At 50.6% G+C, this 13605-nt stretch overlaps 3 protein-coding genes across 3 annotated transcripts; all 3 read right to left on the bottom strand.

Annotated features, from left to right (window-relative positions):
- Nucleotides 1-2189: 2189 nt before the first annotated feature.
- Nucleotides 2190-3317, bottom strand: PFICI_01054 (uncharacterized protein; the record flags this gene model as incomplete). Its single annotated transcript, XM_007829635.1, has 1 exon — nt 2190-3317. One exon carries the CDS (start codon nt 3315-3317, stop codon nt 2190-2192), a length of 1128 nt encoding a protein of 375 aa, XP_007827826.1.
- A 1557-nt stretch (nt 3318-4874) lies between these two features.
- PFICI_01053 (uncharacterized protein) lies at nt 4875-8667 on the bottom strand (the record flags this gene model as incomplete). The annotated part of the gene is made up of 2 exons (XM_007829634.1): nt 4875-4945; nt 5004-8667. The coding sequence occupies 2 exons, from the start codon at nt 8665-8667 to the stop codon at nt 4875-4877; spliced, it is 3735 nt and encodes a 1244-aa protein (XP_007827825.1).
- A 2965-nt stretch (nt 8668-11632) lies between these two features.
- PFICI_01052 (uncharacterized protein) lies at nt 11633-13363 on the bottom strand (the record flags this gene model as incomplete). The annotated part of the gene is made up of 2 exons (XM_007829633.1): nt 11633-13290; nt 13351-13363. The coding sequence occupies 2 exons, from the start codon at nt 13361-13363 to the stop codon at nt 11633-11635; spliced, it is 1671 nt and encodes a 556-aa protein (XP_007827824.1).
- Between the last annotated feature and the right edge of the window lie 242 nt (nt 13364-13605).

Genomic DNA, 13605 nt, shown 5'->3' with positions numbered 1-13605 from the left:
CCGCAAATTCCGCATCCCTAATGGAGGGACCTTGACCGTGTATATACGCCGGATCCTGAAGCTTGATCTACTCGGCACAATTTTATATATTAGTGGACCGGGGCCTTGGGGGGAAATCAATCGAACTCTAAAAATGTCGAGGATTATCTATTTTCATTAGCGATCTCATTTTCTAGAGCCTACACGCCGTCCTCCCCCCTTCTTCTACATTAGCCTGCTGCCCAAAGGTGATGGGCAATTGGATATGTTTGACGCGCCACCCATCCCAAGCACTCACATAGTACAAATATGGTGGTCCGAACATGAATCCGCACATGTGGTGTGAGCATGAATATTGGATGTGACTATGCGGCGGAGATTCTGCAATAGAGAATTTGTTGATTGTTTTAATTGAGCCAAAGTAGAGGGAGAAACGAAAATAGAGAGGTATAGATGTACCATAAGAAGGGAGGACTTCACTGCGGGTTGTTAGCAGTTTGAAAGCATACAAGGGCTATAATAAAGACAGGGAAGAAGGAGAAATGGCGACAATTCCAAAAAAAAAAAAAANAAAAAAAAAACTCAATGACTTCTCAGAGAGAATACACGTACAATGGGACCGCGCAAGGCACAGAAAAATCTCTCCCGGCGAGAAGCGAAAACGTTCAGGCTGAATTCGCACAACGGCTCACCGGTTCGGCGACTACATTGTCGTCAAAAGCGCTGTCTGTCTGCCGGCAACGGGAGACTACACGGCAGCGGCTGGCCGCAGGACTTTCACCTGAACCACGATGGCCGAGTATTTGTTTTCCGAGTGCAGTTATGCGATTGATCTGTTATTAGCAGCCGGTAGGATCTGGAAAATATCCATGGCACACAGTGGCCACGGCTCGTGGTTCAATACCAGAACAATTGGAGGAAATGCCCGCGAGATGTTTTGGGAGTATCATATGCATTTTGACCCGTGGCGTGGGTTGGTCAAGTTTCAGCCACTCGGTGGCTTCAATCAACTGAGCAGTTTCCTACTTTGAGAGGTACCTCCATGTAATAGTCATATGTGTGCTAGCAGAAGGCTAAAGATGTTGTCGGCTGCTCAGCCTCTCCATACCATAATTCTCGTGCTCATGGTATATTTTATACGTTATACGGTCTTTATTTTCCTCCTTGCCGCTGATCTGTCCTGCATGGTACGCTTGTGCCTATAGTAGATGGTGCCGTTCTCTTGGGCGGCATGTATATAAAACGGCTATCCATGGTCTATCGTAATCCACGAACAGCCTGTACTCCTTGTTCGTCTTGGAAAGGACATGATAGAATTTCTTGATAGGTAGGTGGCCAATGAACCCCAGATTCACAATCAGATCTGGAATCTCAGACTGATTAATGTTCAGCTGGTAGATAATCCGGACGGCGAACGTTACATGCTGAGAGCCAAGTTCACCGCCCGTTATCTGAAATCGGAAGTTGAAGGAGAAAGGGAAAGGTAAACCGTGGTATCCAGTTGATCTTAAGACTGCGTTGGGATGAGCTTTGGGGCCGGGATCGAGAACTACAATGTATTTCATGAGAAATCCACTGGCTCCCTCTGTCGATATATAAATGAATAGAAATACCTGCTTGAAGACCCAGGATCAGTTTTGGCATGATCTAAGAGAATATATCTAGGCAGAGTGTCCATGTCACCACTGCTATCTTGTTTCGAAGCAGGCATTGATTGATATAACCGAAAATCTGGTGTTGTATCACATGATCAAAAGTAATACTCGTAATGATGATATATATATTATTCGTGCTTCAATTGAACTCCATGCAATAAAACTCGTAAAACAATAGGACTTGAACCAGTCCATCTCGTGCTTTTTTGTCGATATCGGGTATCCATCTAATGCTCCATGCATTCCTATGCCCAAACCAAGTATGCTCCTTTATGCGGGTATCAAACTCCCATCAGATGCAAGATTCTCTTTTTCTCATCGTAAAAACATGACCATTTCTTCCCATGCATTTCCTCGTCAACGCGAACATGAACTTCCATCCGACTCCCAATCAAAACATTGCTGTTGCCGCCATGATCATAATCGTTGCCCATAACATGAATCGTAATCTCTCAATCGTCGAGGTCGTGTCCCGTAAATAGGAAGGAAAACAAAAAACCAAAAAAGAGAAAGAAAACCTGGCAAAAATTCCTCCCGAAACCGAAACCCAAACTTCTACTCCTCCATGATGTTGTCGAGCCATGTCTCTATGGACTCGTTTTGGCCGGGCTTGACGGCCACGTACCCATCCCCGTCCCCTTTCTTGCCGCTCATGCGGCGCCAGACCTCGCACTTCCTTTTGGAAGCCGCGCGCGCCTCCCACGAAAAGGGAACACTGCCACCCTCAAACTGTCCCGCCTGGTACTCTGACCAGTGCGTAACGTGGAGGACGCGGCGGCCGCTGGTGTCCTCGCGGACGGTGGGGTTGGGGTCCGGCATGGCGTAGGCGAACCATACCCGGCCCATGGCCCGGTGGATCCTGTCCGTGGCCGTGGCCAGGGCCTCGCAGTACTTTGCGTAGGCGAGGCGGCAGGCCGTGGTGTATACGGCGTCCACGGCGTCGTACCGGCAGAGGTAGCAGGTGTCGACGCTTGTGCCGAGACCGCCGCTGCGTCGGCCGTTGAAGTGCAGCTTGTGGGACAAGCAGAGCTTGCCGAGGAGCTGCTTCTTCTCGTTGCGGGTGGTGATGGGGCAATGGGGGAAATCAAGGTTGGGGGCCAAGTCAGTGAGTCCGAGTTCCTCGCGGCGCTGCTTGTGGAGGGTGCGAGTGGCTTGCTGGTAGCGCTTCCAGTGTACAAACAAATCCACAAAGTAAGCGCGCCCAAGAGCCTCCCGAGTGCGAGCAAGCTTCCAACTCCAGTATTCGGCGGGAGGCGCGCGGGGGTGGAAGCGGCAGTTCCAACCATTGAAGGAGTGGGGGCAGCAGTTTTGGGGAGGCTCGACGAGGCTCATCAGTCGAGTTTGCTGATTGTGATAAGGAGTGTCCACAATGTTGTCAATCTCCTGCTCCATTTTGTACTGATGCTTCTCCAAGGACTTGGTGATCTTCTTGACGAGATCATCCATCTTTGGGCCTCCGCAAAATGGATTTGCATCCCTCATGTCCAGTGGCATCTGGCGGAGACTTGCCTTTTGTTGCTGGCGTTGCCACTTTTGGACCACTTTACGGTCTGAAGCCTTCTCCTTTCGTTGCATCTCGGAGCTCGTTTGTAAGTTTCTGGGAGAGCTGGTGTCGCTGCGAGTTGGCGATGACTCGCTGCCGACGACCTTCCCGTCCACGAAAAATGTCACGAAAGTAGGCATTGTGGAAATCGGTCTTTGACTTGTTAAAATCTTGGATCTAACAAGCACAGAGTGGGGTTGAGAAGAAATGCATCAGTAGTTACTCACGGGAATTTTCAAGTCGCTGCGTCTGTTGTTTATCCTTAATCTTTTGAGACGGTTGTGGCCCTGCTGTGACGAAGGGTTGTACAGTCTTGCGGGAGGCGGGCAGGAGGATCTGACTCGAAACGATATGAGAGAAGACTCGTGCTTGAATAGCCACTGCTTTGAAGATAGTGAAGATGAGAAGCGAAGAATATTATGGGCGCGATATGCCACGAAACTAATTCTGTGCGCTTTGCTTTGGTTGGAAAGTGAAGTGGAGGAAGAAGAGTCAAAAGTTGGGCCAGTCTCGAGCAGACGGGAATCCGGGGAGTTTCTTATACCTGATTCTCTGGGCTGCTGGCGTCGTCGGAGAAGGGAATGTGTCATATTAGGTGTTGATTCTTGTAGCGGTGCCAGAGAGGTATAAAAGCTTGTTCATCGGATAGTGGTCCCTGACCGAGTTAGAGTTTTGGGAGAGTGACCTTCAAGGTAATGTCCACGCAGGTAACCTAGGTACTCGATGCTTGTACAAGTATTCTCCGCGAGTAGATAGATGATGGATCTGGGGAAGCATGGCAGTGCAGATTTAGAGGATTGCGGCTCTTTACTCTTAAATGGACGACCCCGTGTCCGTGTTTGTTTTGACAAAAAAAACTTGACCGCTCGCATAAACTGCCATCTGCCAATCCGCGCCCAAAAAGTGAAGCGTATACATACACCCAACTTCGTAGGGAATCCCGGTTCACTATGGTGGTGGGGCCATCGACACCCAGCCTATCAAACAACTGCCTTGAGTCCATAACCTACCTAATGTAGGTACGTGCACTATGTAGTAAGTGGATGATGGTGCTGCCCAAGCAACCTACTACCATGTACATTTATTAGCTATGTATCTAGATGGCCTGTCTCTTTCAGTCCGAATGGTCCTCGTTCCTTTCACCGTTGCACGATGGTGGCGGCGGCGGCGGCGGTCCGTCGGTCGGATCCGTAAGTTTCATGACATTGTAGCCACCTACCCGTCACAGTTTCTTATTTTCCCGAAACCAATTTCTAATTGGAACCATATTGACTAGACAACAAGTCTTTAATTTTTTTCTGTTGGTCTACTGCCAAGTACCTAGTTACATATGTGCCTGCCTTGTCAGGGGCATTATTTTCTCTTCTCCTACAAACCACAAGGGGTATCTCTCATGATGCATGTAAAAGAGTCCTTTCTATGATCCCCTCTACTGCTCCACATGATCTTGCATTAACTGTTGGGGGAGTTTCCCACGCTTATTTGCACCATTCTCTATCGACATGGTTTAGTACTATTGGGAATTCTGCCCCTCTTATTTTGAATCATTCTTTGACCATTATGATTTAATGGCTGATAGGACGACTGTGGTATCTGCTACTAGCAACAACTTTTCATAGTGGTGAACTCGTGGCGGGGGGGTTTGTTTTCTCGTCAATCATGTTTTGGAGGTGAGCCTGGCTTTTAGCCACAGCTACTCATCGGCCTAGTTTGCTGAGTCTTGCTCCCTTGACCGGTGCGGGTAGGACGGCGCAGAGCTTGTCTCTCTCTGTTCGACTATTAGTGCCTTGTTTCATTACTGTGCCGGAATATTTATCGCAACTTACCGCCTTCGTCCTCGAACACGATGCTGATATCGTCGTGCTCGCCCGCATAGTCTGGCATGTCGAGGCAAAGGAAACGGTCTTCGTCTCGCTTCTCACCTCCATCCCCGCCCTTTGGTAGCGGGAACTTGGCTTCCACAAACTTGATAGCTGCCTTACCCATCTTACCCGACGCCTCGTACACATCAGTGCCCTTGAGCACAAATCCCATACAATGGCCATGGATCCAGTCCTCGAAAAATGCCAGGAGTTGAACCGTTCCGTCTAGTGCGTGGTGGGCTACCTGAATTCGTGCCGTGCCCGATTCCCACTTTTTGTGCACAGGCACAACCATGCGCCGACGGGTAATATTCAGCGATGAAGCCACACCATCAAAGACCACAGTGTAGCCAGTCATACCATTCTGGAAGGCGTGCAGATCCTTGAACGAGTTGAATCTATAAGTTCTGACAGTCGGAGATCGAGCCACGGTACTCTGCAGGGTAGCAAACTCGCGTGGGGCATCCGTCAGTCCTGGACGGTCCAAAACGGATGTGGTCAAATCAACCTGCGGGTTCCGTATAACGTGAAGCGTGAGGATGTCCTTGGTGCCAAGCCTGATTTTGAACTCTCCCGGCGCCATGTTTACTCTGTCAACAATTGTACCTACTGATGCTCCCTTTGCGTCAATCGAGTTGAGTTCAAGACGCAGCTTTTCGGCTAGTACCACAGGCGGTACATCACCAGCATATCGATCATTGATGATCCGGGCATGTTGCCAGGGCAGCCTTTGCAGAGCCGGGAAACTAGCTTTGGTGTCTTGGAGTCCTTCTGTCATGCTGAACCCCTGGATTGGAACTTCGGTGACTACTTCCTCGTCGCTGTGAACATAGCTGCCCTTGAGGAGCGATATGAACTTCTCCCTCTCCTTATCATCATTGAAAATGAGCACCATCCGAGCTTTGGCCTTGCCATCGTTGTAAGACAATTGTATCATTGGCTCGCGTTGTTCGCCTCGAAGATAGGCATACTGAATAGGCATGGAGGGTGGATAGAGATGCGTGACACCGCTCAGAGTTCTTGTTCTTGGTCCGGTCACTATGGCAAGACGGAAACCTCTGTGGAAAGTTCTCGGGCCTGTAGGGCTTCCTTCCTTGAGAAGCTTCTCATACAGGCCAATTTCACACTGGCCTACGGGCTCTTTGGGAAAGGTGCGTCCTTGAGGGTCGGAATCGAAATAGTGGAAACCCCTCAGCTTGGATTGGAAAGCGACAACTTCCTCCTTTCGTGGATACAAATAACTTTGTACCTTGGCGTTGAAATCGAATATGTTCCAGAGCATGCGGAAATCTGTTTGAGAACACTGAATAGCTACCATGAAGCCACGCGGCATCTTGAGCTCCAGCGAGCACTTGTCAGTGCGCCATTTCACATTGTCCCAACTAGGACCGGCATTCTTGTCTGCTTGTATACACAGAGTAACAGTGCCGTTTTGGCTGGCCACGGTAAACATGAGTGTCGAGTCCTTCTGCTGCCGGTTGATGGAGAGCATGCAGGAGAAATGTGTGTGCATCGATTCCAAGCCCTGTTCCATGAGGTAGACATCGGCCTTCACCCGTCCGTAATTGAAGAGCGTAGGCGAATCCCCCAGCGGGAGTGTCTCGACCAAAGGAACTTGCTTGGCCGATTGTTGCGATGCCACTAGCAGTGAGCCCCAATTGCCGTTCAAAAGGGAAATGATATCCTGGCTCAAGACTGGGTACTCAATCCAGATTGATTTATCCATCATTTGTGGCATGAACGGCTCCTCAGGTGGCAGTAAAGCATTTCTCTTCATCGATCCTGCTAGCTTCTTGAGGTTTGTCGCGAGGACTTGCCTGACTTCAGCAATTTCGCCCTCGGTCGTACTGAACTTGCCGTCGGCGATTTCTGGAAGCGCCACTTCTGTAAGCCAGTAGCTCTTTGTCAAATCAGTGTATGCCTGATATCTGTTCATGAGACTTTTAGTCTCATCCGCTTCTTGGCCTCTACTTCTCATGGCTGTCTCTAGTGCTATGCGGCCTTTGAGAAACCACCAAAGTGCTGCGCGGCACATGTCGTCGGGTTTGGAACTACCCAGTGATTTGAATTGCTCGGCATGGAGTCGGAAGAGCTCATAGAGGTGTTTCGTTCGTGCAATAAACTCATCATACGCTCCCTCATTCTCTGGAGGCTGTGACGAAAGCTTTCTCGGGGCCTTATCTGCGGATGCACTCCAACCTCTGTCACGTGGATTCTGCGTGATAGGTGTGGCTTTATGTGACATGTCCGAAGTAGAATAGATTGATCCTGAATAGGTCGACGAAGGGCTGTCAGAATCAATTTTTGAGCCCAGGCGCAACTCGTCAATCTCCGACGCCCGTGCAGATGGTACTTCGTTTGCAAAGGCTGGTGGCGTCTCTACATCTGTGGAAATTGGTGGCAAAGGGGATTTGCGCGGATATTCAAGAGAAGAAGGACTGGGATTCTTGGACGGCGAGACAGGTGGCAAAGGAGACCTCCGGGTAGGATTTCGCGGCGGCGGCGCCATTGGTGGTTGCTGAGGCTGTGTGTGATCTTCCATTAGTGGTGGAATATGTGTTCTTGTGGATAGAGCTCGCATGGGCGGGCGATCTTCGTGGCGCATTGGCTGATATTGCGGCTTTCTTGTAGACTGCGCTCGGAAGGGTGATGGTGAAGACTCGCGCTCGGAGGATCCAGTAAAGGCAGGAGGAAGTTGGGGGGCTTCAGGCATTATTGGAATAGTAGGCAGGTCCCTGGGAGGCCTTGGTTGTGTTGTACGAACCGGTTCGGGAGATGACTCGCCCTCGTCCCATCCCTGATGAGAATCCGTGCTGGCAGATCTTGCCTGGGCAAAGGCCATACCTTCGGCTTGTCTCTGCTCATATTGGTGTATCTCAATGAATGACCTCCTAGCTTCATCTTTGCGGTCAGACGTCTCCAAGAACCGAGATCTGGTGACCTCTCCGGCAGGCAAAGTCCTCGGCTGGGGAGAGGCCTGGAGATTCGGCGCCAAAGAATCCTGCTTGGGCTCATCGCCAATCGTAGAGAATCCGGTCTGTGTCCGCTTCATGGGGCCAGGCACAAAGTCATTGGGCTCCTTCCTGGGCGAGACGGCTCGCGTGTCGCTTCCTTGCCGGGAATGCTCATAGCTCTTCAAGGAAGATTGCGATGGTGCTGTGAGCGGAGCAGACTTGGACCTCTTTCTCCTTCCGATTTCTGCCACAATGGTCTCACACTCGTCACCGCCTTCACCTATGACCTCGGGGTAGCTGTCGGCAAAGCGTACCACCAGACCTTTGTTCTTTCGGTTTCTGGGCGGACTGTGGGATCTAGAACGATAAGCCAGCTGCTGTCCGTCGTTACCAACGTCCAGAGCACCAGGGTAGCGCATGGCCCGGCTGGTGTCCAGGGCCAGTTGGGGCTGTCTTGCCTCGAAATCACGGTGGCCATGAACGGGCGGAGGAGGGGGCGGGTGAGTAACCTGCAGCCGGTCGGAATTGCCCAGAAAGGCAGAGAGGTCGTTGGCGCTCTGTTCCGTCTTGTACTGGCGCTCGCGCTCTTTCTCTGCGGTTCTCTGTTTGCCAAACATCTTGCCCATCAGTCGGTCACGGCGCCGACCGCCCTCGTTGGGCGTCTCTGCCTCCATGTTGAGAAATTGCGGGCCGCCGGTGGAAAATGGTGAGCTTCTTGTTGCTGTCCCTGGATCTCGCTAAAGACGTATACCAATTCCTTCAGCGGGGTCGTGCATCAGATGTCGTTGTCGGTGGCGGCAGGCAAAGCTGTAGCTGGTTGACGTGTTGCTCGGGGGGTCTTTGTTCAAATGCGCTTTATTAACGCGGGGTTTGCTTCTGGCGGCGGTGGCTCGATCGACAGAAGCAAAAAAAGAGAAAGTAGTGAAATCAAGAAAATCGAAATGGTAACCTGACCACGGGTTGCTGCGCCAATGGAATGAATCACAGAATTATCGAGTAAGGCGGGCAGCAACACAAACAACCAGAGGCAGGTCGAGCAAGTTGGCCCGGCGTTGGTGCTCTCTGGTAGGAACAATTGCAATTGTGAAGGCAGGAAAGCAAATGTCTCCAGAGATCGAGGACGGCGAGGTTCAACTTGAGGCGTTGTGGCACACCCAGGTCCTTGAAACCTGCAGCAAGGAGGGATCCGGTGCTGGGGGTTGGTCTTTGGGCAGATATGTTCCAACTTCCCCTGGGGACTGGAGGGACTGACGGGACTGGAGTTTAGGATCGTAAACGTTTAGGTACGTACTGGTCGGTCCAGTAGGTCTCGCTCCATCCAAGCGGTCTGATTTGCAGGAGCAAGCGCCGCTGGCGTTGTGAATTGTGGAATGCAACTAGCGGTGCACCACCAACAATAATACAACAACAACAAAAAGAAGAAGAACGAGACAAATGGTAACGAGGCAGGTGGACGTGCAGCTTAAAGCAACAAAAAGGCCATAGCATTGGTATATCGAAAGATGCCCTACGAGGGGGGGTTCACTTGGAGCGTGTCTGAATGGGGGGTGAGAGAAAGTGAGGGACAGACTGGAGAGAGGGGCGCGGGTCCTGCATCTTGGACCATGCATGCATGTGTGCTAACCACATTACTCCGTGCCTCATACATTATTAGATGGGCTGGACAGGGTACCTGTGGTATCTACCTATCGCAATGTGCGCCCATCAGCTTCATGGTACGCACGAACAAGCCTGGGACCAGGAACCGTACATATTACCTAACCTCACACAAGCCATCAATCATTTGCATTGATAAGTGTCCCCCCTCCCCCGTTTGGGAGAGTGCGCTCATCCTGCCTCACGCGACACATGGGCAAGATACGATTTCTTGGCGTTTTCAAGCATTCAGTTCTGATGGCCATCACGTATGAAGTGCCTCTGATGTACTTGCCTGGGCATACTGCATGTCTTTCATTCATAGTTTTTGCCATAAACACGTCCATGCGATAAAGCTGATAATGTTAGTGAGTTGTGTATATCACCTAGTATACGTACGATATATGTGTATGGACACTCACTGACTCTGCATTCAATCACCTTGGGCGCTATTTCCAGCAAATCCACGCAGTCGAGTTTCAGGGTCGCCCGGCCCGTAGGTATTTTGGGCCGCAGCGATTTCAGGGGACTAGTGGGACCCCCGACAGCCATTTTAGCCCATCTAGCTTCAACTCCGAACCAACCACTTTGACACTTTTCTCCACACAAGCAAAAGTGAGCACTAGAAAGTAGCCGTGTACAAGGTAGGTAGAGGGAGGGACAGGTATGACAGGGTACTGATAAAATTATTGATTTGGGGGTTGAACAAGGCGAAACACCGATACGCAGTGAGTGAAAAGAAAACCTTTTGGGCATTCCCATGCAGGTAGTAGGGTGAGAGTCCAAGTCAGGCTGCTAGATAACAAAGTACGATATAAAGATCAACAAGATGCCCTGATTTGCACATCGTCCGGGCGACAGATCAACGGACGAACCCCCATATTTACTGGAGACAGACACTAACGCAGACAACTCTATATCCAAGTCAAAAATCTTGTGTTGGACGTCACCGTCTGTTTTACAATTCCATATTCTCCCATTCATCCAGTCACTTTACCATACCGGTGCCCAAGAGAGTCATCAGATCAAAGCTTTCCACATCTCCATCTCACCGTCAGTCAATGCCCAAATACAGGAGGGGCAGCAATCAGCCACGCTCAATTCCCAATAACAAAGCAGAAAGCACTATGTAGGCACTGCCTCCCGCTTTAATGTCCGTAGCCTTGAGGCCGACTCTTCGATCATATCCGACCCGGCTTGTTGACGGCTGAACTGTCCGGCCCAATGGTCGTTAGCGGGATGAGACATGGACGTACGTACTCTGTGTACGCGGCCGGGCGCACGCCAGACATGAAGAAAATAAAAATAAAAATGAAGCTATAAACAATGAACAAAATGAGAGCTGAAGACTAGTCGTGTCTGCCACAGGAGAGTACCGAGGACAAAGTATCTGTGATGCATATTCAACATGAAGATGCGCACATGTGAGGCTGTGTAAAGAGAATAGCCGATCTAAACAGACTTCTCTGGCCGCCGCCTCGGCAGTTTTCCCACACCTCAATGATCCCCCAATGATGCGACAACAGACCGTCCGCCGTCTAATTGTGACAGGCGCTGCTAGCGACCCTTTGGCTGAATTGGCGCCGGTCCCCGATGTCCACACGCTAATTGTCTAGCGGCCGAGAGCAAGCGACTCGAAAGCTCATATAAAAGCTCTTGTTTCGTTTGATCGCCTAAAATAAATAAGCGCAATGACGTGCCCTTGTAAATCAAACACGAATGTTGGAGATGGGTAATCTCGTATGTTTTCTCGTATATTCGAACGGCTCAAAACCGATAGAAAGCCTGGCCAGTGACGATACCCAATGGAAAGACATGTCGATTCCCAGATGGCGATGATCTCAAGTTGAACCTACTTCTGAGTATTACATGTCAGATGGTCAAGCCAGACTTGTAAATCTGACATGTGCAGACATGTTTTACGATAACATAGACCAATTCTATAGGATAGGGTTGAAAAGCCACAACTAGTACATCATTTACGGAAAGTATCATGGGTATTTATTACTCTTTGACCTCTTTTCTTGGCAGTCCCCGTACACGTTTTAATATTCGTATCCGGGGCTCCATTTTCGGGCCAATCCACCATCCCCCAGTCAATGGCCGAATCATGCCGCGAATCTTCTTCACTGTGGCGCCTCTTCCCAGAATTTGACCTTCACCAGTCTCTAGCGCACCATCTGCGTCCATACCGGGCTTCAAAATCTCTACTCCGCCGAATCCTTGGATAAGACCAACGCTTTCCCAAGATCCGATGGCTTTGGCAGGGTCTTCTAGTAAGAGATAGTCAAACTTGCTCCAAAAGTCAAGACTACGAAGGGTAGAAGGCTCTTCAGTCTTGTCAAAGACGAACGAGATGGCATCTGTGGTCGGCTTGGGGTCCACTGGAGGGTAAGGGTGCTGGCCAAAGAGCGTGACACCTGTCATGCAAGAGAGCACATCGGTGTGCACCGTGACGGCTTGTACGTCCGCAGATGACGAGCCTGGTTGCACGAGCGATCGCAGCTCCGCAAGGGCCTCGCCACCTGGGTAGTTGAGAGAGGAGAGGCCCAGCATTCCCGTGCTTATCACAAACGAAGCCAGGACCGATGCGACCAGGGCAATGGAGCCAAGAGAGTAGAGAACTGATTTCCCTCGACGAGTAAAGATGTAGTTTGCACCAAGGGCCGCCGCGGCAGTCATTGGGGGAACTACATAGAAGATGAACCGTGCCTCCTTGTGTGGTTGTACTGAATAGATGGCCACGAAGAGTAGTGTTGGCAGAATGAATGTCTGGGCTTGTGCTCTAGTTGCTGGAGCATACAGAGACATCGGAATACCAAGGCTTAGGACGAGCGGATTCGTAAACACCTTTGGCAAGGCATTGGTAAAGTAGTAGTGCCACGGCGACACGCCCCATTCGGATGATGAGCCTTGCAGCACGTTGAAGACGAATGCCGAGAGTTCCGGCCAGAGAGGCTTTTGCCAAAAGTAGGAATCAATCGGGATGGAGGTAATCAGAGAGAAGACGAAGGAGATCAGGAATGCCTCGAGGATGCTCTCCACACCCATGCGGCGCATCAAGAAGAGGTAAGCAGTCGTGGTGCAAAGCAATATGGCCAGCTCAGACCGGAAAACGGCAGTCGCGAAAGTCAAGAGGCCAATGGCCAGCTTGCATCGTCCAAGACGCAGCGTCTTGGGGTTGCCGACCAGCTGAGAGAATGCAAGTGTCGTGATGCCAAAAGCGAACATGTTGGGCAGTGTTCGTGAGGCGTAGAAGAGAACGTGGAACTGGGTGGCTTGCAAGACTGCATACCACCTTGCAGCTGGCCTCCCAAACTCGCTCTCCACGCTGGACTTTAGGATCACCATGGCCCAGGCGTTGAAAAGACCCAGGAGAGCTCTCACGATGAATTGCGCATACTCGAAGCCGACCACTCCGATGATCGGTTGAGTGATGCCGGCAAGCAGGACCGGGCCCATAAATGTCCGCGGGACGGCGCCCGGGAAATCGAAATGGTCATACCTTGCCGACAGCTTTGCATAAACATCGCTGGTTGGGGTGCCGTACACGAGGATATCGTGTGTTGCTTGCAAGTTGAACGACTCTTCTACCTTGGTGTAGGGAGCGACAATGAGATGGACAATGACCAAAGCCGGGATGGCCAATGACAATAGTGTGTCTAGTTGACTGTGTCAGTTTAATCTCATTTTACACCGGATTACAATTGTCGACGGCTCACCTATGGCGCCCATTGTGCGAGCTGGAGCACTGGGGAGTGTTTGTTGAATGTTTATGGGAAGAACATTGAATTGGCAAATCGAAATATGAATTGCTGGTCAGTCCAATCCACTAATGCCACTCCGAAGCGGACCTCTTAATTCCCACAACAAGATGGAACAAAAGATGTAGGATGACGTTCAGGCACATAACCCAATAGGGACGGGGAGCTCTGAAGCTTGGAGCTTCTGAAGGTCCCCCCTAAAGTCCAGTGAAT

Source organism: Pestalotiopsis fici, assembly GCF_000516985.1.
Source record: "Pestalotiopsis fici W106-1 unplaced genomic scaffold PFICI_Scf_1, whole genome shotgun sequence".
Taxonomy (NCBI): domain Eukaryota; kingdom Fungi; phylum Ascomycota; class Sordariomycetes; order Amphisphaeriales; family Sporocadaceae; genus Pestalotiopsis; species Pestalotiopsis fici.
Note: the sequence above shows the minus strand (reverse complement) of the source record. Positions and strands in the feature narration are given on the sequence as shown.